At 41.0% G+C, this 24,708-nt stretch overlaps 1 protein-coding gene across 1 annotated transcript in view; it reads right to left on the reverse strand.

Moving 5' to 3' along the window:
• bpgm (2,3-bisphosphoglycerate mutase) overlaps positions 1-20,268 on the reverse strand; it is a 42,893-nt gene extending 22,625 nt beyond the window's left edge. Inside the window, exons 1-2 of the mRNA XM_041203509.1 lie at positions 20,188-20,268; positions 9,460-10,102 (exon numbers count right to left, since the gene is read on the reverse strand). Of these exons, the coding sequence (XP_041059443.1) occupies positions 9,460-10,057 (598 nt within the window). The 5' untranslated portion in view covers positions 10,058-10,102; positions 20,188-20,268. The remainder of the gene's footprint in view (positions 1-9,459; positions 10,103-20,187) is intronic.
• Between the last annotated feature and the right edge of the window lie 4,440 nt (positions 20,269-24,708).

Consider the following 24,708-nt stretch of genomic DNA (forward strand, 5'->3'; position numbering starts at 1 on the left):
CTGTCCTGCTACCTTAAGGGGCTGGTGGACATGCACACCAAGGCCCCTCTGATCCTCGGTACTTCCCAGGGTCCTACCATTTATCATGTATTCCCGTGCCTCATTTGTCCTGCCGAGGTGTATCACCTCACTCATCCAGATTAAATTCCATTTGCCACTGATCAGCCCATCTGACTAACCTGTCTATATCCTCCTGTAATCTAAGGCTATCCTTCTCACTATTTACTACCCCACCAATCTTCATGTCATCCGCGAATTTACTATCAATCCTCCTACATTCAAGTTTAAATCGTTTATATAAAAAGGCACAAACAGCAAGGGACCCAACACCAGTCCCTGTGGAACACCAACAGACACAGGCATCCAGTCACAAAAACACCCAATCGACCATCACCCTCTGCTTCCTGCCACTCAGCCAATTCTGGATCCAATTTGCCAAATTGCCTAGGATCCCAAGGGCTCTTACCTTCATTATCAGTCTCCCATGCGGGACGTTATCAAAAGCCTTGAAGTCCAAGTAGACTATGTCAAATGCATTGCCCTCATCTACACATCTGGTCACCTCTTCGAAAAACTCAATCAAATTGGTCAGACATGACATCCCCTTAACAAAACCATGCTAACTGTCCTTGATTAATCCCTGCCTCTCCAAGTGTAGATTAATTCTGTCCCTCAGAATTGCTTCCAATAGTTTCCCCACCACTGAGGTTAGACTGGCTGGCCTATAGTTCCCTGGATTATCCCTTCCTCCCTTCTTGAATAACAGTACGACATTGGCTGTCCTCCAGTCCCCAGCACCTCTCCTGCGGCCAGGGAGGTATTGGAAATTATTGCCAGTGCCTTTGCTATCTCATCCCTTGCCTCACTCAGCAGCCTGGGATACATTTCATCCGGGCCTGGAGATCAATCTACTTTTAAGCCTGCCAGACCACTTATAATTAAAGAAATTAGCATAGAAAGGGAGGAGGTTCTATCAGTCTTTCTGCCTGATTTCCATACCCATGTCGTCCCTCACTTGTGAACACCAACAAAGTACTCATTTAGAACCCTACCTACATCTTCTGGCTCCACACATAAATTACCAGTGTGGTCCTTAATGGGCCCTACTCTTTCCATAATTAGCCTCTTATTCTTAATGTACTTGTAAAATAACTTGATTTTCCTTTATTTTACCTGCCAATATTTTTTCATGCCCCCTTTTTGTTCTCCTAATTTTCTTTAAGTTCCCCCTACACATTCTATACTCCTCTTGGGCTTCTGCTATTTTGAGCCCTCGTTATCTGCCATAAGCCTCCCTTTTTCTCTTTATCCAATCCTGTATATCCCTCAACATCCAGGATTCCCTGGATTTGTTGGTCCCACCCTTTATCTTTACAGGAATATGTTGGCCCTGTACTCTCCCTATTTCCTTCTTGAACGAGTCCCACTGCTGATGCAGGTTTACCTAAAAGTAGCTGCTCCCAGTCCACTCTGGCCAAATCGTATCTGATCCTATTAAAATAGGCCTTCCCACAATTTATAACTGATTTCTGGCCCATCCTTGTCCTTTTCCATAACAACCTTGAATCTAATGGAGTTATGATCACTATCTGCAAAATGCTCCCCCACTGATACTTCTACCGCTTGCCCGGCTTCATTCCCTAAAATTAATTCCAGGACCGCCCCCTCTCTTGTAGGACCTTCTACGTACTGGCTTAAAAAGCTCTCCTGGATGCATTTTAAGAATTCAGCTTCCTCTAAACCTATCATGCTATGACTAAACATTGCGGAAGTTGAAATCCCCCACTATTACTACACTATTATTTTTACACCTGAAATTTGCCTACATATCTGCTCTTATATTTCTGACTGGGGGCCTACAGTACACTCCCAGCAATGTGACTGCTCCTTTTTTGTTTTTAAGTTCTACCCATATGGCTTCATTTGAGGAGCCTAAGATGTTATCCCTCCTTACTGCTGTAATAGATTCCTTAATCAATATTGTAATACCCCCTCCTCTTTTACTTCCTTCCCTGTCTTGCCTGAAGACTCTATATCCTGGAATACTGAGTTGCCAATCCTGCCCCTCAAGCATAGGGACCTTTAATATTTAAAGGGAAATCTGAACACCTCTTTTTAAAATGAAGAAAACTATGCAACAATATTTAACTTTTTAAAAAAACAAAACAAACTTTAGTATATATAAAAGAATTAAACAAAACAAGCAGTCTTAATACTTAGCAATATGTTTTATAACTATGCATATTATGTACTCATGTTTACTTGTTACTTCCCCCAAGAATTCTCTTAGAAGACACAATCTTAAATTTATCAATCTTTCTTCAGAAGGGACCACACATCAGAATGCCAGAGTCCTCAGGAGAATTTTCAGCCTATTCTCAGGTAAAACTTTCATTTACCACCTCTTGACTGTGGATGACTCAGTCCCTGGTTACTTTCAGTACTTCCAAGCTAATCTGCTTGTTCCATTAACAAAAGACTCTGTAGGGACCACTGTAGATTTTCACACTAGCAAATCTTCCAGCTTCCGTTCCCTCAAAATTTAAACAGATTACGCCTCACCTGCATTCCATGCAGTGAAAGAAAATATTTTGTTCACTCTGCTAACAATGCAGGTCTAGCTAACTGCCAATTACTTTGGCTCTCTTCTGAGCTGCAAATCTTCTGGAGGTCCAAACTGCAACTAACCCTCTCAGCAAATACTCAAATTGAAAGCAGAGAACCTTCCTAAATTCCAGCTATCTCCATAACATAGCTTGTTCTGGGATATCATCAAACTGACCTTTAGATTAATTATCCCTCATTTACAATCTCTTTTTTGATCTGATGAAATAATCAGTTTTACAACCTTTCAGGTTTCACTGATTGCTTTTAAACAAATCTAGCTTGAACTCCACAAACAAAAAACATCTCTCTGGATTGCCATTATTTCAGGGATTGCAGGCATCAGGTCTCTAGTTCTTTAGCTAAGTAAGCCCATCTGCTATTTTATAACTCTCTTCTATTCTGACTTTAATTAAACAAACATTGTCACATTATGATCTGCCATTTCTTAAGGTATTTTGGCAATCTCTAAAGCTCCATATTCTACTTATCTTACCTTCACAATTTTAATCTCTCCAGAAGAATTACCTCTAAAATATTAATATGAACCATGAACTAGATATCCACAACAAAAGGGGCACAGAATATAAAAGCAAGGAAGTTATGGTGATCTTATATAAAACTCTGGTTCAGCCTTGATCAGTGTCCAATTCTGAGCACCACATTTTAAGAAGGACATGAAGGCATTAGAGAAGTGCAGTGAAGATTTACAAGAATGGTTCCAGGGATACGGAGCTTCAGTAGTTTCGAGAGGCTGAGGCTGTTCCTGTTGGCAGCAGGGTCAAGGACTAGAGGATACCAACTTAAGGTGATCAGCAAAAGAAGCAATGGTGACAAGAGGAAAAACTTCTCTTATGCGGCACATGATTAGGATTTGAAATGCTGTGGCTGACAGTGTAATGGAGGTAGATTCAATCGAGGTCTTCAAAAGATAATTGGATTATTGTCTGATGCAAGAAAATTTGTAGGGTTATGGGAAAAAAGGAAATGGGACTAGGCAAGTTGCAGTTGTAGAAAGCTGGCAAGGGCATGACAGGCCAAATGTCATCCTTCTGTGCCATAACCATTCTGTGAAAAATGAAGTGATGCATTTTGAAAACAAGACTGAAGAAAGGCAATATAAATGGTTAAAGGTAAAGACCTGCAATTATATAGCACCCTGAACACCAGATGGCTTAAGCCACTTTACAGCCAATGAAGTGCTCTTCTGAAATGTAGTCACTGTTTAATATAGAATTTACGTGGAGCAAACTCCCACAAATAATAATGTGTTAATGACACAATAAACTGTTTTTGCGGTGTTGATTGAGGGATGAATATTGGCCAGGACACCAGGGATAAGTCCCCTGCATTGACAAAATGCCATGAGATCCTTTGCAATCTACTCAAGTAGGCAGATGAGTGTTTGGTTTAACAATTTATCCAGAAGATATGGAAGCAAATTCAATAGTAACATTCAAAATGAAATTGGATATATACTCAAAAGGAAAAATTTGCAGGGATATTGGGAAATAGTACGGAGGCCGGACTATCTAGAAAGCTTGTTCAAAGAGCACAATGGGCTGATTGCATTCCTTCTGTGTAATATCCTTTAATTCCATGTCGTAGAACCATTAAGAATCTCTACCTCAAAGTGAAAGGTACTATATAAAAGTACATTAAACTAACAAGGTTTTTAAAAAAAATTTTTACAGAATAAGTGATGAGCACTGAAAAGGAATTAAGAGGCATTAGGGCAGGTGACCAAACATGCTGGTGAAGGAAGCTTCTGAAGATGAGACAGGATAAAACAGTTTAGAAAATTTGTATAGTTAACTTTTTTGAAAAAAGGTAAAACGTTTTCTTGACATCTATTAATATTTGAAGAAAACTGATTTAATGACTTTACCCATAGGTTTTGGGGTCAACTTTTTTCTTCCTGACTTGTGAAATACAACCTGAAAATATCAGTTTTAAATGGGTAATAAAATTAACTATAACAAACCTTAAGTGTGGCCAAGGAGAAAGACTTTAGAGTCAATACACTGAAGCACAAGCAGCTAGTGGGATCTGATCAGATATGTAGGACAGATGAATGGGTTGGTTTGTATGGGGATTCTGATAACAGGAGGGTTGGCAGCCTGAAGGTTATAAGTTACAGACAAAAGATAATGGTTTCAGAGCACAGAGGGTGACGGGGATGGACAAACAATTTCTAGAGATGGAAGTAAGCTGCCTTGGTCAGATTATACATGCAGTTTGAAAGTTGGGAGTTAACAAAATGCCAAAGTTGCCTATTTTTGAGGTCAGTCCATATCATGCTCTAGGTTTGTCCACAATTAATTCTTCCTTTACATATTTTCACAGTGATCCAACCTGACCAATCTCAACTGCAGCATAACATATCCTTGCTGAAGGCACCAGATCAATAAGTTCTTGAAGAAATTCCCTTAACTATTCCCCATTTTTCTCTCAATGGGTGGGACAGAATCTGCAGCAAGGACCCTCCCGAAGAAAGCAAGTATCTCATCAAGCACCCTATCCATGTCTGGAACTACCACCATTTCCAAGGTTGATTGAATACACTCGATACATTCAGGTTGTTCAGTACTCCAAACTTACTGTTGTATGCTGCACAATCTTCAAAGAACATAACCTTTTAAAAGTTAGGCTCCAGAGATTGCAATCCCTGGCCTCTACACCTATTGAAGGAACTGATATCTGCCCTTTGTGAGATGCCTCCTCTTTATTCTTCATCTCCTTCTGCTGCTGCTCACTGTGCTCAATGCATCAATGTGTGCTCTTCCTTCTACATTCCTTAGGGTGGATAGCTTTATGCTGCTACTTACCTGAATGAGATGCATTGATAGGGTGCTTGATGAGATACTTGCAGTCTTCTGGAGGGTCCTTGCTGCAGATTCTGCCCCATCCATTGATGGAAAAAGTAGAAATAGAGGAGTGTCTTCAAGAATTTATTGATCTGGTGCTTTCAGCAGAGATGTAGTGTTGCTGCTGCGATTAATTAGGTTAGATCGTTGTGTGGGGGAATACGAAAAGGAAGGATCAATTGTGAACAAAACCTTGAACTGGCATGGGCAGAACTCAAACATAGGTAATGTCGGTATTCTGTTTAACACCAAGTTTCAAATATATCTTTCAGCTCATTTGGTCAAAACAAATATGGGCTTCTGTAAAATCACTCCACCTTGGAAGTGAAGTTATTAGGAGGGGCTAGCTGGAGCTAGAAATACATTACATTGCTGCCTCTATAGTGACACATCCACAGTAACCTAACCTACTCCATTATTTATGGTCATCTTTAATTCCTTTCTAGAGCTTAATGTGTCAATGTTTGCTCTCTCGCTCTCTTCAATACTCTAGTACGCTTCTGTTTCCTCCAATGCCAATTAAAACTTGAACATAACCCTCAGTTTTATGATTCACACAACTGACATTTTTTAAAAATTCTTTGATGGAATGTGAGCATTGCTGGCTAGGCCAGCATTTGTTGCTCATCCCTAATTGCCCTCGAGAAGGTGGTGGTGAGCTACCTTCTTGAATCTCTGCAGTCCATCTGGTGTAGGTACATCTACATTGCTTTTAGGGATTTCCAAGATTTTGACCCAATGACAGTGAAGGAATGGCAATATAGTTCCATGTCAAGATGGTGAGTGGCTTGGAGGGAAACTTTCAGGTTGTGGTGTTCCCATGCATCTTGCTGTCCTTATCCTTCTATGTGGACAAGGCCATGTGTTTGGAAGGTGCTGCTGAAGGAACCTTGGTGAGTTGCTGCAGTGCACCTTGTAGATGGTACACACTGCTGCCACTGTATTGGTGGTGAAGGGAATGAATGTTTATGGTGGTAGATGGGGTAGCGATCAATGATACTGGCCAGGCCAATGCTGGTGGGTATAAAGGGTAAAAGACTGAAGATGTTGGAAATGCCCAGCAAGGTTGTCAGTGCATGATGGTACATATTGTTACACAATATTATGTAATGGCACATAATAAAAGGTGCAATAACGCACAGTATAGCAGAATGCCACATTGTCAGGTTTAGTGACTCATCATATCCTCAGGATGCTCTGAAATGTTTTGTAACCAATGCAAGATTTTGAAGTTATTTAAATAAATGTAGCAATCAATGTATGCAAATTACATCACATTTGAATCATCAGATAATCTGCTTTCAAGTGATATTGTTTGTTGAATAAGTTGGGCCAAGATTCAGGAAAATCCACTGCTCCTATAATGCTATGGGTTCTTTTAATGTCCACCTAATGCCCACCAACCAAGTCTTGGTTTAATAACTTATCTGATATTCTAGATAAAATGCATTCTGTGGTCAAATCCATTTTGAGGCCTGAATCTACAACTTTAAGACTCAAGCAGAAACAGTGCTGCCAAAGTGGCAGTATTGACAATCAGCTTATAGTTTTAAAAAATGTTACAAGAAGCAAAAATGTTGTAAAAAAAAATGCTTGTTCAAAAAAAAAGCATTGCAGTTCCCTCACTAACAAGTGGAAGGTTAGATTTCTGAGGCTCATCCCATACCGACAGGTTAACTGCAGTCACTCCCACATTCTTCCACACAGCAATCTATTAATAAAGTAAGGCATTGCAAATATGGTTTTGGATGTTCTGCCATTTCTAAATGTCACAAAGTTCATTTCACTCGCTCTGTAATACAAGCTGTATGGCATATCCAAAAGAGAAGGTTGTTTGCACAATGTATACTTAGATTTGAGTTTTGGGCAGCATATTTTAAGATACAGGATTCCAGCATTTATAAACTAGAAAATGAATTGTGCAGTAAGAAGCTGCACATCAAAAATATCCAACCCTAATTTTTGCTGATTTAGTTAGTCTCCAGTATAGCAGCAGTGCTACAAGTGGCCTCAGTGTCTCCACCCAACCATGAAAAAAATTCAGGAATGATCCAGTGACCCTAGAGGAACGTACACATTCAGCACTGGTAGACTCAAACTAAGCCCAGTAACTGATGGGTGCTAGGTTTACACTGGAGAAAAGACCATGCAGGCAAGATGTGGCATTATTGTGTTCTGATATTCAGGAGGGGGGAAAAGCATTTGCGAGAGGTGCACATTTGGGTTTTGATTTTCACTCCAGGTGAGCCACAACATTTCTGATTGATCCATTTTATCGAGCCTCCACTCACCACTCTATCTAACCCAATCAGCAAAACATTTTTCTTTCTCATTCTTAACTAGCTTCCCCTTAAATGCATCTTATGCTAGTCTCCTCAACTACTCCTTGTGCGAGTCCCATATTCACACCACTCCAGATAAAAATGTTTCTTCTGAATTCCTTAATTGGATTTAGTGACTATCTTATATTTATGGCTTTAGTGCTGGTATTCACAAGTGGAAATCTCTTCTCTACTTCCCATTATTAAATCCATTCATAAACGTAAAGACATTTACTAGGTCACCCCTCAGCCATCTTTCTAGATAATAGCCCAGGCCTATTTGATCATTTTCTAATAGATATAACCTCCCAGATCTTTTATCATTCTTGTAAATCTTATTCCTCCAGTTTCTTTACTGTTTAATTAATATAGAGATCAGAACTGCACACACCACTTCAAGTGTGCTCTAACCAATGGGCTGTACAACATTAATAGCTTCTATACTTTTCAATTCTATCCCTCTGGAAATGAACTCATGCTTTTTTTGCTTTTTAATGGCCTTAACACACCGTTGCTACTTTTAGTGATTTGTGCATTTGGAACCCTAGATATCTCTGTTCCTATCTGTCTGACTTAGACACTTAAAAGATAGAAAAGTACCTCAGGTGGATGATGGAAAATGGGCGTGATCAGATAGTTAATTGAATATCAGGTATTGAATACAATGGGTGGCTGATCCGATAAAGCCTCTTTGCTACCTTTGCTAGAGATGAATTTCTACCCCTTATTTTCTAAGCAGTATGTTCTACCTACCAAAATGCACCACCTCACATTTATCTATCTGGAAATTAAATTAATTAAATCCATTCTCCAACTTTATTAATGTCTTGTATTTTGTCACAGCTCACAATTTGGTGTCAGACAAAGCTTTTTAATTATGCTTCTGATCTCAAATTATGAGTAAATGCTTAGCAACAATGACCACAGCACTGATCCTTGTGGAACACTAGTTCCCACCTTTAGACAATCTAAGTAGCCACCATGAATCCCTACTCTTCCCACATTTTGCAGCCAACTTGCTATCCATTCTACAACTTGATCCAACTCCACGTGCTCTGTTTATTACTCAATACTTTATTGAAGGTTTTCTAAAAAATCTAAAATTTATTACACCCATTATATTACCTTTGTCTACTTTTTAAAGAATTCAATAAGATTGGTCCCGAAGACAACTGGGCCTTCGCAACTTAAAACCAGGTCACTGTAGATATACGGAAACTTCCAGCAGCAAGTGCTCATTTAGCCTATTTAGACCACATTCCTCAGAGTACCTGAACAATGGTAACTAATATCAATGCAGTGCAGCTCATTAAAGCCTCTGAACAATTGACCAGGGCGTTGCTATATAAACATACCTTTACTGGCTTTATCATGGGGATATAATTTCCCAAATTACACAGTAAGGATAATCACCTACCTAATTCATACCCTCTCTTGTCCCTGCACTTCTCTTCAAGCTAGGCAGTAGTTGTGAAAGGATCACCCATCCACTCTCTCTCAAGTAGTATGTCCTTCATACCAAAAAGACCCAGTTGAAATGAAGGTCAGGAATTTGCCTATATCCATCTCAACATTCCATGGCAAAACACAGCATCCATTACGACACTTTTAAAATCATGATGCAAGGAAATTATATATGTAAAAAGATTTTTTATTTTTTATATTACCTTCCAGATGCTTGAGCAGAGCCCTGGTACTGTTTCCATGTGCAGATATTAGAATGCATTTCCCCTTTTTCACTTCTGGCACAATTACATCATGCCAATAAGGCAGCAATCTGTCAAGAACCTCCTTCAAACTCTCAGCTTTGGGTAGTTTGTCTTTTACAACATCACAATAATTGTATCTTCGATCATTGTAAATTTCGTAGAAATGCAAATGCGATTCATCAATAGGAGGAGGAGTGATATCATAACTTCTTCTCCAAAGCTTAACTTTTACTTCTCCATGAATTGCAGCCAACTCTGCCCGGTTAAGACCTATTAATGCTCCATAATGGCGCTCATTAAGTCGCCATGAGCTCTCAGTTTGTACCCATTCTTGCCCCATCTCATGCAAAACTTGCCATGCAGTTTCAATGGATCGACTCAAAATAGACGTAAACACAAGATCAAATTCAAATCCTGCTTCTTTTAGGATCTTTCCACATGTTTGGGCTTCTTTTATACCATTGGGAGTCAAACGCTGATCAACCCAGCTGCAGAATCGATTTTCTTTGTTCCATGCACCTTCGCCATGCCTCAGCAACACCAGCTTGAATGACATACTGATCTAAGTGTAGTTAAATTGTGTTCACAGCTTCAGAGGCTTCTGAAAGACAAAACAAATTATTTGTTGAGCATTACATAGAAATGTGATCAGGACAGACTGGATGCATAGGCACTTAATATATTCAAAGGGCAGAAAATTATTAAAAGCACAATTAAGATTAAGATACTTAAAGAGAGAAAAAGCATGAGCCACATGGTTATCAACATCTGATCAAAACTACACTACTAATGGCAGTCCCTCAGGAGATGCTTGCCATGGAGTCCCCAGAGTAGAGAGAAACAGAAAAAGGGGCTACGCCATGGTGAAGCGGCGCTTGTTATTGTGGTCAAATGCACGTTCTTCCCAGCTGTTGAGGTCAAAGCCAATCATCTTCAAGTAGACTTTCAGGGTATTTTTGAAATGTTTCCACTGGCCACCTTGTGATCTTTGGCCAGTTGCAAGCTGGGAGTTGAAAGCACAGTTCAGAAGGTGAATATATTTTATGAGTTTGTTATTTTAGATCAGGTCAAAAGAAGTGGCAAAGAAAAAAAGGACAAAGCACATGCTGCTACCAATTTATCTAATGTCACACTTGCTATCAGGGAACAAAGCCAGACAACCCACATTCACAGAATGTAATGCAGTAAAACCTAAAAATCAAATGTTCAAATCAACTGACCTCAGCAGAAACAGCAGAATTAGAAAGTAATGTGTTTAAAGAGAAGAATGATGTTTATGGGCAATTCCTCTTCATATACATGATAACAAAAGGTAGCAAAGTCAATAATCTGAAGATTAACTCAATATAAAATGTTTCAAACTTTATGGATACCTGCAAGTCTTTAGGGAGGAACAAAGCTATTTTCTAACAAACAAATATTAAGCCTTCTTCAGTTATGTACATGGCAGCCAATTATTTTCAAATCAAGGTCAGTTATTCAAATCCAAGAAGTCTTGATCACAATTTCTAGGGATATTTAATGAGTTGTAACTGTTTGAATCTTTTGAAAAGTTGCTTCATATTCTCAAGAGAATAATTAATTCAAGCCAGTTTCAATGACTGCAGTGGTTAATTTTCAAAGAGCTAGATGGATTTGTATCTAGAGTCAGAGTCATTATAGCACAGAATGAGTTTGTGTCCATGCCAGCTCTCTGTCGAGTACTTCAATTAGTATAATTCCTACACTCTATCCCTGCAAAGTCTATTTCCCCCAAGTGCCCAACTAACTTCCTTTTGAAATCATTAATTGTCTCCACTTCCACCATCCTCAGAAGACAGAGAGTTCCAGGTTATTACCAGTTGCTTATATATTCACTTGTTCACTAATTTAAAATTTTTAATGAATTTATTTAAAGTGTGAAGCTTTGATGATCTATTACTTACTGAAGTCAAAGGAGACACTCAGGATTATTCCAGTAGCTAAAATTGATAAATTGTTCTGTTCTCATACAATCCAACACCAAAGCTTGAATTTTGGTAAAGACGGTGAGGATCCCTGGCTTAGCCAAAATGTTGCCGGAGACCCGATCCTTAAGTTCCTCCCTTGGATCAGGGACCTACCATTTCTGTTGGGAGGAGTGGTTCACAGAGACAGCCCAACTTGTGGATTTTACACTTTTCAGGACAAAGTCTAAACTTACCAGAGTTCTTTGGAGAGGTAGGGTACCTTTCTGAATAGGTCCAGAGACCACTTTGGGAGAGGTCAGGTACCCTCTGGAAGGGATCACGAGCCTTTTGGAATTGTTAAACGTAGACATGAATGTGCACAAGAAGTGGATACACTCATTGGAACTGTCAAGGAATTTAAATCCCCTGACCTTTAAATGTTAAAAAAATTGCAGTTTAACAAGACATCAGTGCTTGTATTTCACTGTTGGCAGAAACCGGAGGGCTATTAGTGTAAGGTTAGTGCTACATGATTGATTTCACAACCTATCACCACCACAGTTGGGTGCCTGTTAGTTCAGAGTTTGATTGACAACTCCGAGTACTTTTAAAGTCTTTGATGGAGGGCTATAAACATAAACACTTGTTTTTATAAAGGATTAAGCATTTGAATGAAATGTTTTATTTTTATAAGGGATTGCGTAGTTGAAGGAATGCGAATGTAGTGAATGGGTTTTATGAATGAGTGTTTTATTTAAGTCTGCAATAGACACTTAGAAGTTAATTTTGTCATCTCAGCATAGATCTTGAGCCCTATCCATGGTGGATACTGGGGGAGTTGGCATGGAGGGTGTAAGTGCAAAAGGTGGTGGTTGGGGAACATGGTATTAAGTTGACATAGGGGCTGTGAAGGGCTATGGGGTAGGTAGAGGGACATAGTTTGGCATGGAGAGCATGAGAGGCCATGGGGAGTGGGTACAGGGTAGAGATTGGCATGGAGCATATGGGGCCACGTGGGGGCATGAAGTGACATGGCAATGGATGTGGCATGGGGGAAATGAGGACTAAAGATATTTTTTGGTTTTTTTTTATAGCTGGGATGAAGTCTCCGAGCACTGGGCCTTTGCACTTGAAAAAGGCCCTTGTGGCTGCTTCCGAACTCTTTCTCAGAGCAGTCGGCCTGATTCCCATTAACACCCACCCCTGGAATGAAAATTACACCACCCAGGGCAATTTCTTCCAAGTCAGATTTGTGGAGTTGCGGATTTTCCTGATTTGGGAGTGAAACTTCAGGCTCAAGTCTTGCTCACTCATTGTTCCTTCCTCACTGACCTGCACTGGTTCCTGATCCCCAGTCCCTCAAATTCAAATCTCTTCATGACCTTGCACCTTGCCAACTCTAATCTCTAGCTCAATAACCACCCCTCCAATTCCAAATACTCTATTTCTCTCTCCCTACAATTCCTCCCTCCCCACACACTCAATAAACCCATCTGCATCTTCCACTTCACTTTAAGATAATCTTTAATACAAAAGGCCAGAAAATTTAGAGCAAGGGAAGAAAACATCCCAGCAAGGAAAAAAAGTCTCCTTATATTTGCTGGCACAATAGAAAACTGAAAAATAAATCACTTTCGAATTCATACCTCCAGGACCACATCTCATTTTCATTGCAAAAAGCAGATAATGTCAGCCCGCATTCAGACAGTTGTGCCAGACTGCATTTAGTGTATGTAATATACATACATAACTGCCTGTTACAATAAGCTTCCTATCCATTGCTACTTATAATTCATGCACATATCACATCAATTTGAAAGACATAATAATCAAATGTTAGGCACTTTTTGGAACAAGCTAATTTATTAAGATTTATGAAAATAGTCATTTATAGAAGCAAGCAGTATGGGAGAGATACTAAGCTGTTCACATTCAACTCAGAAGTTAATCTGACAAATAAGGCTAATAACCTGGTTTAGATTTTAAAAAGACTTAAATCTACCAAAAGATATATCCAATTGGAATCATAACATTCTCTAAGTTAGCTATTCTTACCTGGAAAACTGCATTCTGAACAGCTTGAGCTAGACAAGATAGCAAACAAACTCTGGTCACTGACCTTTAACCAACCATATCAATTGCACAGGAGAGGTCATGATGCAGCTATGTCTCAAATTCCTACTTACACTAGTGCTATAATTTCATCTGCAGCAGGAAATTAATATTCCTTTTTTTGCCAAATCAGTGTCATAAAGATCAAGCCCTGTAATTTTCTTCTGTAAAATAAGTTCAGCTCTGCAAGCTCTGGAATTATTACGCTCCTGTTCTCCAATGCTCAAAACACCAATGTACATAAGGTAGAATACCTAAAATACTCCAAATCCAGTCTCACAAGTTATCAATTCAGGGGCAGCTAGTAATCAAAATGCCCTTATGATGGATTCTAGTGGTTGATTAGCTTCAAATGACTTCACTTTGAACCTTCAGAGTCTACATCTCAATCACTGAAGTATCAAGCAAATTTCACCAAGTATGTGCTGAAGCTGGCTCATTATGACAGAAAATATTATTTGAGACAATTTATTTAGGGACTTTATGTGCCCAAAGAAATAAAAACTGCTATTTCAGAACAAAAGGCTGACACCAGTTAGTTTAATGTAGTTAACATTGTTAAACTTCAGAAACAAAACTTTCTGGTAATGTCTAAAAGACACCCTTCTAAAAGTTATAATTAATGAAGATAACTTTAAAAATCAGATAAGGCAGCATTTTCAGAAGTCTAATCACACTGTGAAAATAGCTCTCATTTCTATCCTCAGCCATGAACAATTTTCAATTTTGATGGTCTGCTCTAACGGATCAATTTGTTCCCAAGCGTTACTGAATCACTGGTAAGAGGCTAACAGGATGGATATTTCATTGCCAGTATTAAATACTTCAAAAATGTTAAGGTCATAGAAATAGGTCAATGATGTCAAATGAGGGAGGAATTTTACCATATATACCCACAGGTAAGGCAACTCACCTACATGATGCATTCCAAATCTCCTGCTCCCACCATGATAGTATTACAAAATTTCATTGACGTTGAAAAAAAATGGCAGCAAAGGTCAAAACCAGAAACAACTTATTAATCAATCTTGCCTGGTCTACGTGAGCGCAGCTGCCACAACATTCCGGACCTCAGCACTTGTCCTAGCATACTCCACAGCAGAGCACCGTGCACCTGTCTGGCACAGGTCATCACACATACATTTTGTTGACACTCAACTGAATGCAACAATGCACATCATAACTGGAACTGTCCGCTCAACACCACTCCCCTGGCTTCCTGTCCTCAGAAACGTCACTCCCCCATACATCAGCTGACTACAAGCCAGTTGAAAACATCCATGATGCAGCTCACTTACCACTCTCCAATGATATATATGTTCAATGCATCTACTACCCGCCTTCTATCTCAGCACCCCATATGGAGTAATCTCCCTGAACAAAAAGTTTACCAGCAGACATCGTTTGGACAAAGGAATGGGAAACATGGGAAGTCATTAATAAGTTGCTTGTGACAAACCCCACCTGTTGAATGGCAGGCTTTGATCTACCATGGTGGGAGTGGTCCTTGCTAAATGAGTTCAGGACAAGTCAGGGTCTCTGTGCAGCCAACCTCCGCCATTGGGGCCTCATATAAACCCCTTCTACAATTGTGGAGACACACAAACAATGCTGCACATTACCAAGGAGTGTCCCTCTACAGGCTAAGTGGCAGACTAATCACCTTATATTCAGCTAGAGGCAATAGCTTGGCTCTGGGGATTTGCATTTGCTAAATAACAAAAATAGTTGACATTTTTTGACTTTACATCTACTGGTGTCAACAAACACATGCCTTTTCTTCCTAATGTCAGCAATTCTTATCTGTTCATAAAATGCTTTGGTCTGATAGCTCTCTCGCCAATTTACTTTTACCTGCCGAGGATTTTAAAATTCCTCTCCATGCATTCATTCTGCCTGTGAAAGAGTTACTGTTTAAATATCACAGGAGGCAACAATAGATGATACAAATGCATCATGATAGCACAGTTAGCCATTTTAATAAAATTGCTTCACTTGGAAGGCAACCCAAGGATCAAAAAAAATTCTAACAGCAGCATTAATTTCTAGTTTAAAATTTGGTCAGCTTTGATAAAGCAGAAACATAGGATATGTAGCATAGGAACAGGCCATTTAGTTCAACAAGTCCATGGTGGCATTTATACTCCACTAGGGTCTCCTTTCATCTTATTCTATCACTGTAACCCTCTACTCACTTCTCCCTTATATACTTCTCTAGCTTCCCCTTTAATACATCTATTTATTTGCTTTAACCAAGTCTTTTGCTCTTGATTAATATACATAATAAAATGCCTTTGCATTACCATTGGCCAGAACCTGAACTGGACCAGCCACAAATACTGACTACAAGATCAGGTCAGGTGCTGAGAATTCTGCAGAAAGTAACTCACCTCCTGACTCCCCAAAGTCTGTCCAATATCTACAAGTACAAATCAGGAGTGTAATGGAATATTCTCCAATTGCCTGGAGGAGTACAGCTCCAACAACACTCAAGAAGCTCATCCAGGACAAAGCAGCCAACTTGATTGGCACCCCACCCACCACTGACTCAATGGCAGCAGTGTGTTCCATCCACAAGGTGCACTGCAGCAACTCACCAAGGTTCCTTAGGCAGCAGCTTCCAAAACCATAACCTCTACCATTTAGAAAAACAAGGGCAGCAGGTGCATGGGAACACCACCACCTGCAAGTTCCCCTCCACGCCACACACCATCCTGACTTGGAACCATATCACCATTCCTTCATTGTCGCTGGGTTAAAATCCTGGAACTCCCTCCCTAACAGCACTGTGGGATTTCCTATACCACATGGACTACAGTGGTTGAAGAAGGCAGCTCACCACCACACGTCAAGGGCAATTAGGGATGGCAATAAAAATGTTGGCCTAGTCAGCAACACCTACTTCCCGCTATTTCGTTGGTGAGAATTTCCACTGTAACGGATATTAGACAGGCAATGCGAGTTTAGAGATGAGTGGTGATGATAGAGGTGCTGGTCATCCAACTCTAATCACATCAGTGTATAAATGGAAACTAAATTGTGTTTTCAGATAATGTCACTGACAGTCAGCATGTTGATGAGAAATATGAGGGGGCCAAGCATGGACCTTGGGTGGGACACAAGACATAAGAGTGGGAGCTAGGGGTTATCTTTCCATTGCAGGAAGATCCTAGAGAGCAGTTTTGGAAGACAAGAGCAGGACCTGATAGTGCTTTACGTGGTCCAGTCAGATCTGGCAGTGAATGGCTAAACCAGTTGTCTGCCATATCCGTTCAAGTCTGTGACCCTTGGACTTAAGGGAGCAGAGATGAGGGTCATACCAAGGGAATGGTTGTAGTGAGAGATAACAGTGTTTTAATGTGGACAAAGACAAAGCTGGAGAGGAGAGTATGGCTGAACAGACTGGTAGCTGCAGAAATGTTGTGGTGAATGGGAGTGGGAGGAGAAAGGAGGATGTGTGTGGAGAGAATGGTCTGAGTTAGCCTAATCTGATTTACCAAATAGGAGTATCAAGGCCAAGGGGGTTGCTGTGAATATGCATTGGGGAATTTTTGTGGAGGAAGAGATTAAAGAAGGAAAGGAGGACAGTGAACTCAAGAGAAGAGAGAACATGATGAATTGAGATAAAGATTGAAATTACCAAGGATGAGAAGACAACCAATGCAAAGGTGGAGAGGGCAAAGCAATGAATATATCAGTGAGAATATTTTATGATGCTTGGGTAAGTGGTAGAGAATGAAGATTTTAAATGAGAGCTGCGTGGGGTAGAACAAAGTGAGATGCTCAGAGGAGAAAGAAGTCACAGAAAGGCAGGGGACATACCAAATCACAACTTGGTCTCAGGGCCAGGAAATCAGTTAACACCAACAAGTTATCTATTTGCACAGTCGATCTACATTAGATTAATCAGCCAAAGCATTAAAAAACAAAAAAAGTACAAAGGACAAACTACAAGATCTGTGCTATTTTGTCAGGAATCTTCCAAAACATACTGCATTTATGAAACAAATATAATTATACTGGTGAAACTTGAGGCAGATTTTACTTAGATTAATTTTACTTTACACCAATACATATCAATGCATTGAAACAGACAACAGATTCATGTGGCTACAGAATTTGTCTGGTGCACTTTGGGATGTATTTTCTGCATTAAAACTGCTATAAATATAAAGATCTTGAATCATACAAGTTAAATTCAAGCACTGTAATTTGGACTGTGGAAATTTGTGGGAAATGTTTGTTTGTGGTTTCTTTCATTCAAAATTAAATAGCATTCCCTCTAACCATTACAGCTTAATCCTCATTACTTCACTGTAGGATAAACCTCAAACTGGCAAAACACATGGGCCCAGACTTGTAGTTTTGAATTACCAATAGTCAAACTAATCTTTCAGATTCAATAAATACTACAAATAATAATGAACATTAAAATGATCAATGCCATTAAACTAGATTTCCCAATATTGGGATGAAAAGTATTAATTATTGATCAATTTAATGCATAAAATTGAAGCTACCTTATGGTAATATGCAAGTTACAAGGTAAACCACTGTTCCAATTTTTTTATTGCAAGAAGTTCCTTGAGATAGTTTTGTCAAAATTTTGACTAAAAAAGGCAAAGTTGCAATTATCTAACACCTGATCACATCCCAACAATTCATTAAATGCAGTGAGCTATTTGGATAAATGAAACAGCCAAAGACAGGCACAAGATAAATTGACACAGAAGCTAAAACTAAACACTTAACAGTTTGGTTCCTGAGTTCAAGCACCAAATATTCCACTGAGCCACTTGAGATGGATCCAAAAGCTCATAATCACTTTTGGGAGTATTTATCCCCATTGTTGTGTTTGCCTTCCTTATCTTGGGCTTGTTAAATGATCCTGAATTCACATCAATAACTATTTGGAGATCACTTCAGGATGGCTAATCCATGCTTTAAAAATAAAATTAAAGCTCAGCCTAAGTAGTGTTTCTTCCTTACTCTCCTGAATTACAGTGCGATAGAACTCCATGGGCACAGCAAAGCTCCTAGCATTTCATCCAAGGATGTGGACACATTTGTGCTACAATCAAGTCTTATCTTGTACTTCCATTTAAAGGCACGAAATCATGTGTACTTTTTGATCAAAGTAAACCTACCAATATAAATGCAGAAAATCAGAAATAGATTTATTAATAATAATTGACCAGCCGAAACCCACTATCTTATGCCTTCTTCTCTCCAAAACTACTTACGTAGCCACTGATGAACCATGATTTCCCAGGGTAGCCAAAGAGCACGACTGACTTTGGGAAAACGCACATTGGCACACCAGTATCCATTTCCTTGATCAGCTCCTAAATTGTTTCACAACATCTCTACTGTTCAAATTTCAGGGTCAGTTTCAACCCCTTCCCAGCTTTAGAACGTCATTCACAAATATTAAAATGTGTCAGTACTGTTGAGTTACAGAAACTTGGGAATAGTAATGAATGTGCTCATTCTTCTCCCCCACACCCAACTTTCCTCAATATTACACAAGACCATATTTTCTTGGAAAAACAGTACCTCAATGATAAACACCATTATTAACGTGCAACAAAAATAGCTAGAAAAACTCAGGTATGATAGCATCAGCGGAGAGGAATACAGTAACGTTTAGAGTCCGTGCCGTCAGGCCTGCTGAGTTTTTCCAGCTATTTTTATTTTTGTTTCAGGTTTCCAGCATCCGCAGTATTTTGCTTTTATCTTAATTATTAATGTGCAAATCAGCCAGCAAATTTTGGAAATGAAGAGATACTCAGAGTTGCAAATAGTCACAAGTTGGTGGCCAATGAGAGCCGACCAGGGGTTAACCTTCATGACTTTCACCAAGCTGTTGCATTTTCACATTAAGTAAACTTACTGCAAAAGTTATCTTGTAAGTGACAGAAAAATAACAATTAATTATAATGACTACCAACTAACCCTCTAGACCAAAAGATGAACAAGTATAAGGGTGAAGGCTTGATGCATTCAATTCATGAAGTTTTAAATTTTAAAATTGCAAAAATTTTTAACACATTTTGTTCTCATGTTTCCTTTTGGTCTGCCTCGTTTGAGGCTGCACTGTTTAAACCTAGAAAAAGGTACATCAAAGTACAATAAACCATTAATTTGAATGCAAACAGTAAAACGTTCAAAATTTCGGTACTTTGTATTTGTACAAACGATGGCACAAAAGTTGCAAACACTTTTAATTTGTAAAGGCATAAAAATTACAATAGCAGGGCTGCTATTTGGCACAATTCTCCACTACTATCCCGTCCAATCTCATTTCCCTGTATACGTCCTCAAATAATTATCCAGTGATATTGGAACCTATGCCTCACAAGCCACATTCCAATAATTCTGAGAAAGGAGGTCCCTGATTAATATGAAATTGTTAAATGTAGGGAAGGTATTGGCTATGATATTAGAGTCTCTGTTGCTGCCAATCTTCCTGGCTTGCAGCTGACTGCTCGTTCTGGACAGAACCGCAAAGAGCCGGCCCTTTACAGTCAGTCTCAATCCCCCTCACTGGGAATGTCTGATACACCCCAAGTTAAGAGACTCGATTTAATGAACAATCTTTTTCTTTCTCTCTTTCTCTCTCACACACCCGACCACCTCCACTCACCCCCGTCGCTCCAGCACCTCTTGTGAGCGGCCGAAGGCCTCTTATTGCTCCCACCAGGCCCGCCGTATCCCAGCAACCGGCATTGGCCAATCGCAGGACGGCGCTCTTCCAGCGGGCCGTAGGCGGTCCAATCCAAGCGCAGATAACAAACAGGTGTCCCTTCCTGATTGGCCAGGTAGATAGCCTGATTGCGGGGAAAGGAAATTGAGGCACAGCAGCAATTGCTGGAAATATCGAGCAGGTCAGGCAGTATCCATGGAGAGGGAAAACAGTTTGAATCAGATTTTTATCGGGGATGATTGTGCTGTCAACTAAGCTCTAGAATTCGCTGCCTAAATGTCTCCGCTTCTTTAAGGTGCCCGTTAAAACCTATACTTCTGACCAAACTTTTCTACCATAATATTTCCATAAAAACAAAAAAACTGCGGATGCTGGAAATCCAAAACAAAAACAGAATTACCTGGAAAAACTCAGCAGGTCTGGCAGCATCGGTGGAGAAGAAAAGAGTTGACGTTTTGAGTCCTCATGACCCTTCGACAGAACTTGAGTTCGAGTCCAAGAAAGAGTTGAAATATAAGCTGGTTTGGGGGGGTGGGGAGGGTGAGAGAGAGAGAGAGAAGTGGAGGGGGGGTGTGGTTGTAGGGACAAACAAGCAGTGATAGAAGCAGATCATCAAAAGATGTCACAAACAACAGAACAAAAGAACACATAGGTGTTAAAGTTGGTGATATTATCTAAATGAATGTGCTAATTAAGAATGGATGGTAGGGCACTCAAGGTATAGCTCTAGTGGGGGTGGGGAGAGCATAAAAGATTTAAAAATATTTAAAAATAATGGAAATAGGTGGGAAAAGAAAAATCTATATAATTTATTGGAAAAAAACAAAAGGAAGGGGGAAACAGAAAGGGGGTGGGGATGGAGGAAGGAGCTCAAGACCTGAAGTTGTTGAATTCAATATTCAGTCCGGAAGGCTGTAAAGTGCCTAGTTGGAAGATGAGGTGTTGTTCCTCCAGTTTGCGTTGGGCTTCACTGGAACAATGCAGCAAGCCAAGGACAGACATGTGGGCAAGAGAGCAGACTGGAGTGTTGAAATGGCAAGCGACAGGGAGGTTTGGGTCTTTCTTGCGGATAGACTGCAGGTGTTCTGCAAAGCGGTCGCCCAGTTTACGTTTGGTCTCTCCAATGTAGAGGACACTGCATTAGGAGCAACGAATGCAGTAGACTAAGTTGGGGGAAATGCAAGTGAAATGCTGCTTCACTTGAAAAGAGTGTTTGGGCCCTCGGACGGTGAGGAGAGAGGAAGTGAAGGGGCAGGTGTTGCATCTTTTGCATGGGCATAGGGAGGTGCCATAGGTAGGGGTTGAGGAGTAGGGAGTGATGGAGGAGTTGACCAGGGTGGCCTGGAGGGAATGATCCCTATGGAATGCCGCTGGGGGGGTGAGGGGAAGATGTGTTTGGTGGTGGCATCATGCTGGAGTTGGCAGAAATGGCGGAGGATGATCCCTTGAATGCGGAGGCTGGTGGGGTGATAAGTGAGGACAAGGGGGACCCTATCATGTTTCTGGGAGGGAGGAGAAGGCATGAGGGCGGATGCGCGGGAGATGGGCCGGACACGGTTGAGGGCCCTGTCAACGACCGTGGGTGGAAAACCTCGGTTAAGGAAGAAGGAGGACATATCAGAGGAACTGTTTTTGAAGGTAGCATCATCGGAACAGATGCGACGGAGGCGAAGGAACTGAGAGAATGGGATGGAGTCCTTACAGGAAGCGGGGTGTGAGGAGCTGTAGTCGAGGTAGCTGTGGTAGTCGGTGGGTTTGTAATGGATATTGGTGGACAGTCTATCACCAGAGATTGAGACAGAGAGATCAAGGAAGGGAAGGGAAGTGTCAGAGATGGACCACATGAAAATGATGGAGGAGTGGAGATTGGAAGCAAAATTAAAAAATTTTTCCAAGTCCTGACGAGAGCATGAAGCAGCACCGAAGTAATCATCGATGTACTGGAGAAAGAGTTGTGGGAGGGGGCCGGAGTAGGACTGGAACAAGGAATGTTCCACATACCCCATAAAGAGACAGGCATAGCTGGGGCCCATGCGGGTACCCATAGCCACACCTTTTATTTGCAGGAAGTGAGAGGAGTTGAAGGAGAAATTGTTCAGCGTGAGAACAAGTTCAGCCAGACGGAGGAGAGTAATGGTGGATGGGGATTGTTCGGGCCTCTGTTCAAGGAAGAAGCTAACGGCCCTCAGACCATCCTTGTGGGGGATGGAGGTGTAGAGGGATTGGACGCCCATGGTGAAGAGGAAGTGGTTGGGGCTAGGGAACTGGAAATTGTTGATGTGACGTAAGGTGTCAGAGGAATCACGGATGTAGGTGGGAAGGGACTGGACAAGGGGAGAGAGAAGGGAGTCAAGATAACGAGAAATGAGTTCTGTGGGGCAGGAGCAAGCTGAGACGATCGGTCTACCGGGGCAGTTCTGTTTGTGGATTTTGGGTAGGAGATAGAAGCCGGCCGTCCGAGGTTGGGCGACTATCAGGTTGGAAGCTGTGGGAGGAAGATCCCCAGAGGAGATGAGGTCAGTGACAGTCCTGGAAACAATGGCTTGATGTTCAGTGGTGGGGTCCTCCTTCTTTCTTAACCGGGGTTTTCCACCCACGGTCGTTGACAGGGCCCTCAACCGTGTCCAGCCCATCTCCTGCGCATCCGCCCTCACGCCTTCTCCTCCCTCCCAGAAACATGATAGGGTCCCCCTTGTCCTCACTTATCACCCCACCAGCCTCCGCATTCAAAGGATTATCCTCCGCCATTTCCGCCAACTCCAGCATGATGCCACCACCAAACACATCTTCCCTTCACCCCCCCTATCGGCATTCCGTAAGGATCGCTCCCTCCGGGACACCCTGGTCCACTCCTCCATCACCCCCTACTCCTCAACCCCCTTCTATGGCACCACCCCATGCCCATGCAAAAGATGCAACACCTGCCCCTTCACTTCCTCTCTCCTCACCGTCCAAGGACCCAAACACTCCTTTCAAGTGAAGCAGCATTTCACTTGCATTTCCCCCAACTTAGTCTACTGCATTCGTTGCTCCCAATGTGGTCTCCTCTACACTGGAGAGACCAAACATAAACTGGGCGACCGCTTTGCAGAACACCTGCAGTCTGCCCGCAAGAAAGACCCAAACCTCCCTGTCGCTTGCCATTTTAACACTCCACCCTGCTCTCTTGCCCACATGTCTGTCCTTGGCTTGCTGCATTGTTCCAGTGAAGCCCAACGCAAACTGGAGGAACAACACCTCATCTTCCAACTAGGCACTTTACAGCCTTCCGGACTGAATATTGAATTCAACAACTTTAGGTCTTGACCTCCTTCCTCCATCCCCACCCCCTTTCTGTTTCCCCCTTCCTTTTGTTTTTTTCCAATAAATTATATAGATTTTTCTTTTCCCACCTATTTCCATTATTTTTAAATATTTTTAAATCTTTTATGCTCTCCCCACCCCCACTAGAGCTATACCTTGAGTGCCCTACCATCCATTCTTAATTAGCACATTCGTTTAGATAATATCACCAACTTTAACACCTATGTGTTCTTTTGTTCTATTGTTTGTGACATCTTTTGATGATCTGCTTCTATCACTGCTTGTTTGTCCCTACAACCACACCAACCCCCTCCACTTCTCTCTCTCTCTCTCTCTCTCTCTCTCTCCCCCCACCCCCATCCCCATCCCCCCCCCCACACACCTTAAACCAGCTTATATTTCAACTTTTTCTTGGACTCGAACTCAAGTTCTGTCGAAGGGTCATGAGGACTCGAAACATCAACTCTTTTCTTCTCCGCTGATGCTGCCAGACCTGCTGAGTTTTTCCAGGTAATTCTGTTTTTGTTTATAATATTTCCTTATGTGGCTTGGTGTCAAATTTAGTTGTAACATTCCAGCAAAGTGCCTTGGGACATTTTATAATGTTAAAGGCATTATAGAAATCCGAGTAAATAAAAGCAAAATACTGCAGATGCTGGAGATATGAAATAGAAACAGAAAGTGCTGGAATCTTGCAGCATCTGGAGAGGTAGAAATCCAAGTTACTGTTGATATTGATACAATAACAGGAAATCCTAGAAATGTACAGCAAGCCTGTCAGCATTAAGAGAACATGTTGATTGGTTTACTAACTTTTCTCTGTGTGTTGCTCACAGATGTGTGTGTTTCCAGTGATTTTTGTTTTAATTTCTGGATTGCCAGCATTTGCAATTTTTGCTTTATTTGAAGGAGGAACATGATATTGTGATCCAAGTGTGCAAAGCTTGAAGAAATACATGAGGGACAGCAGCCATGTACAGATCCAAGGTGAACGCAGCTGATGGGATCATTCGTATTGGCCGCTTGCATCGCTTCCTGGGGAAGGAACATGTCATTTCAGCTGGTATGCTTGAGGCCTTTGATGACTGTTGGGCATGGATTAATGATATGATTTAATAAATTTCCGGTTTTATTTATAATTTGGTGTATTGTTTAAAA

Source organism: Carcharodon carcharias, chromosome 13 (assembly GCF_017639515.1).
Source record: "Carcharodon carcharias isolate sCarCar2 chromosome 13, sCarCar2.pri, whole genome shotgun sequence".
NCBI classification, from domain to species: Eukaryota; Metazoa; Chordata; class Chondrichthyes; order Lamniformes; family Lamnidae; genus Carcharodon; species Carcharodon carcharias.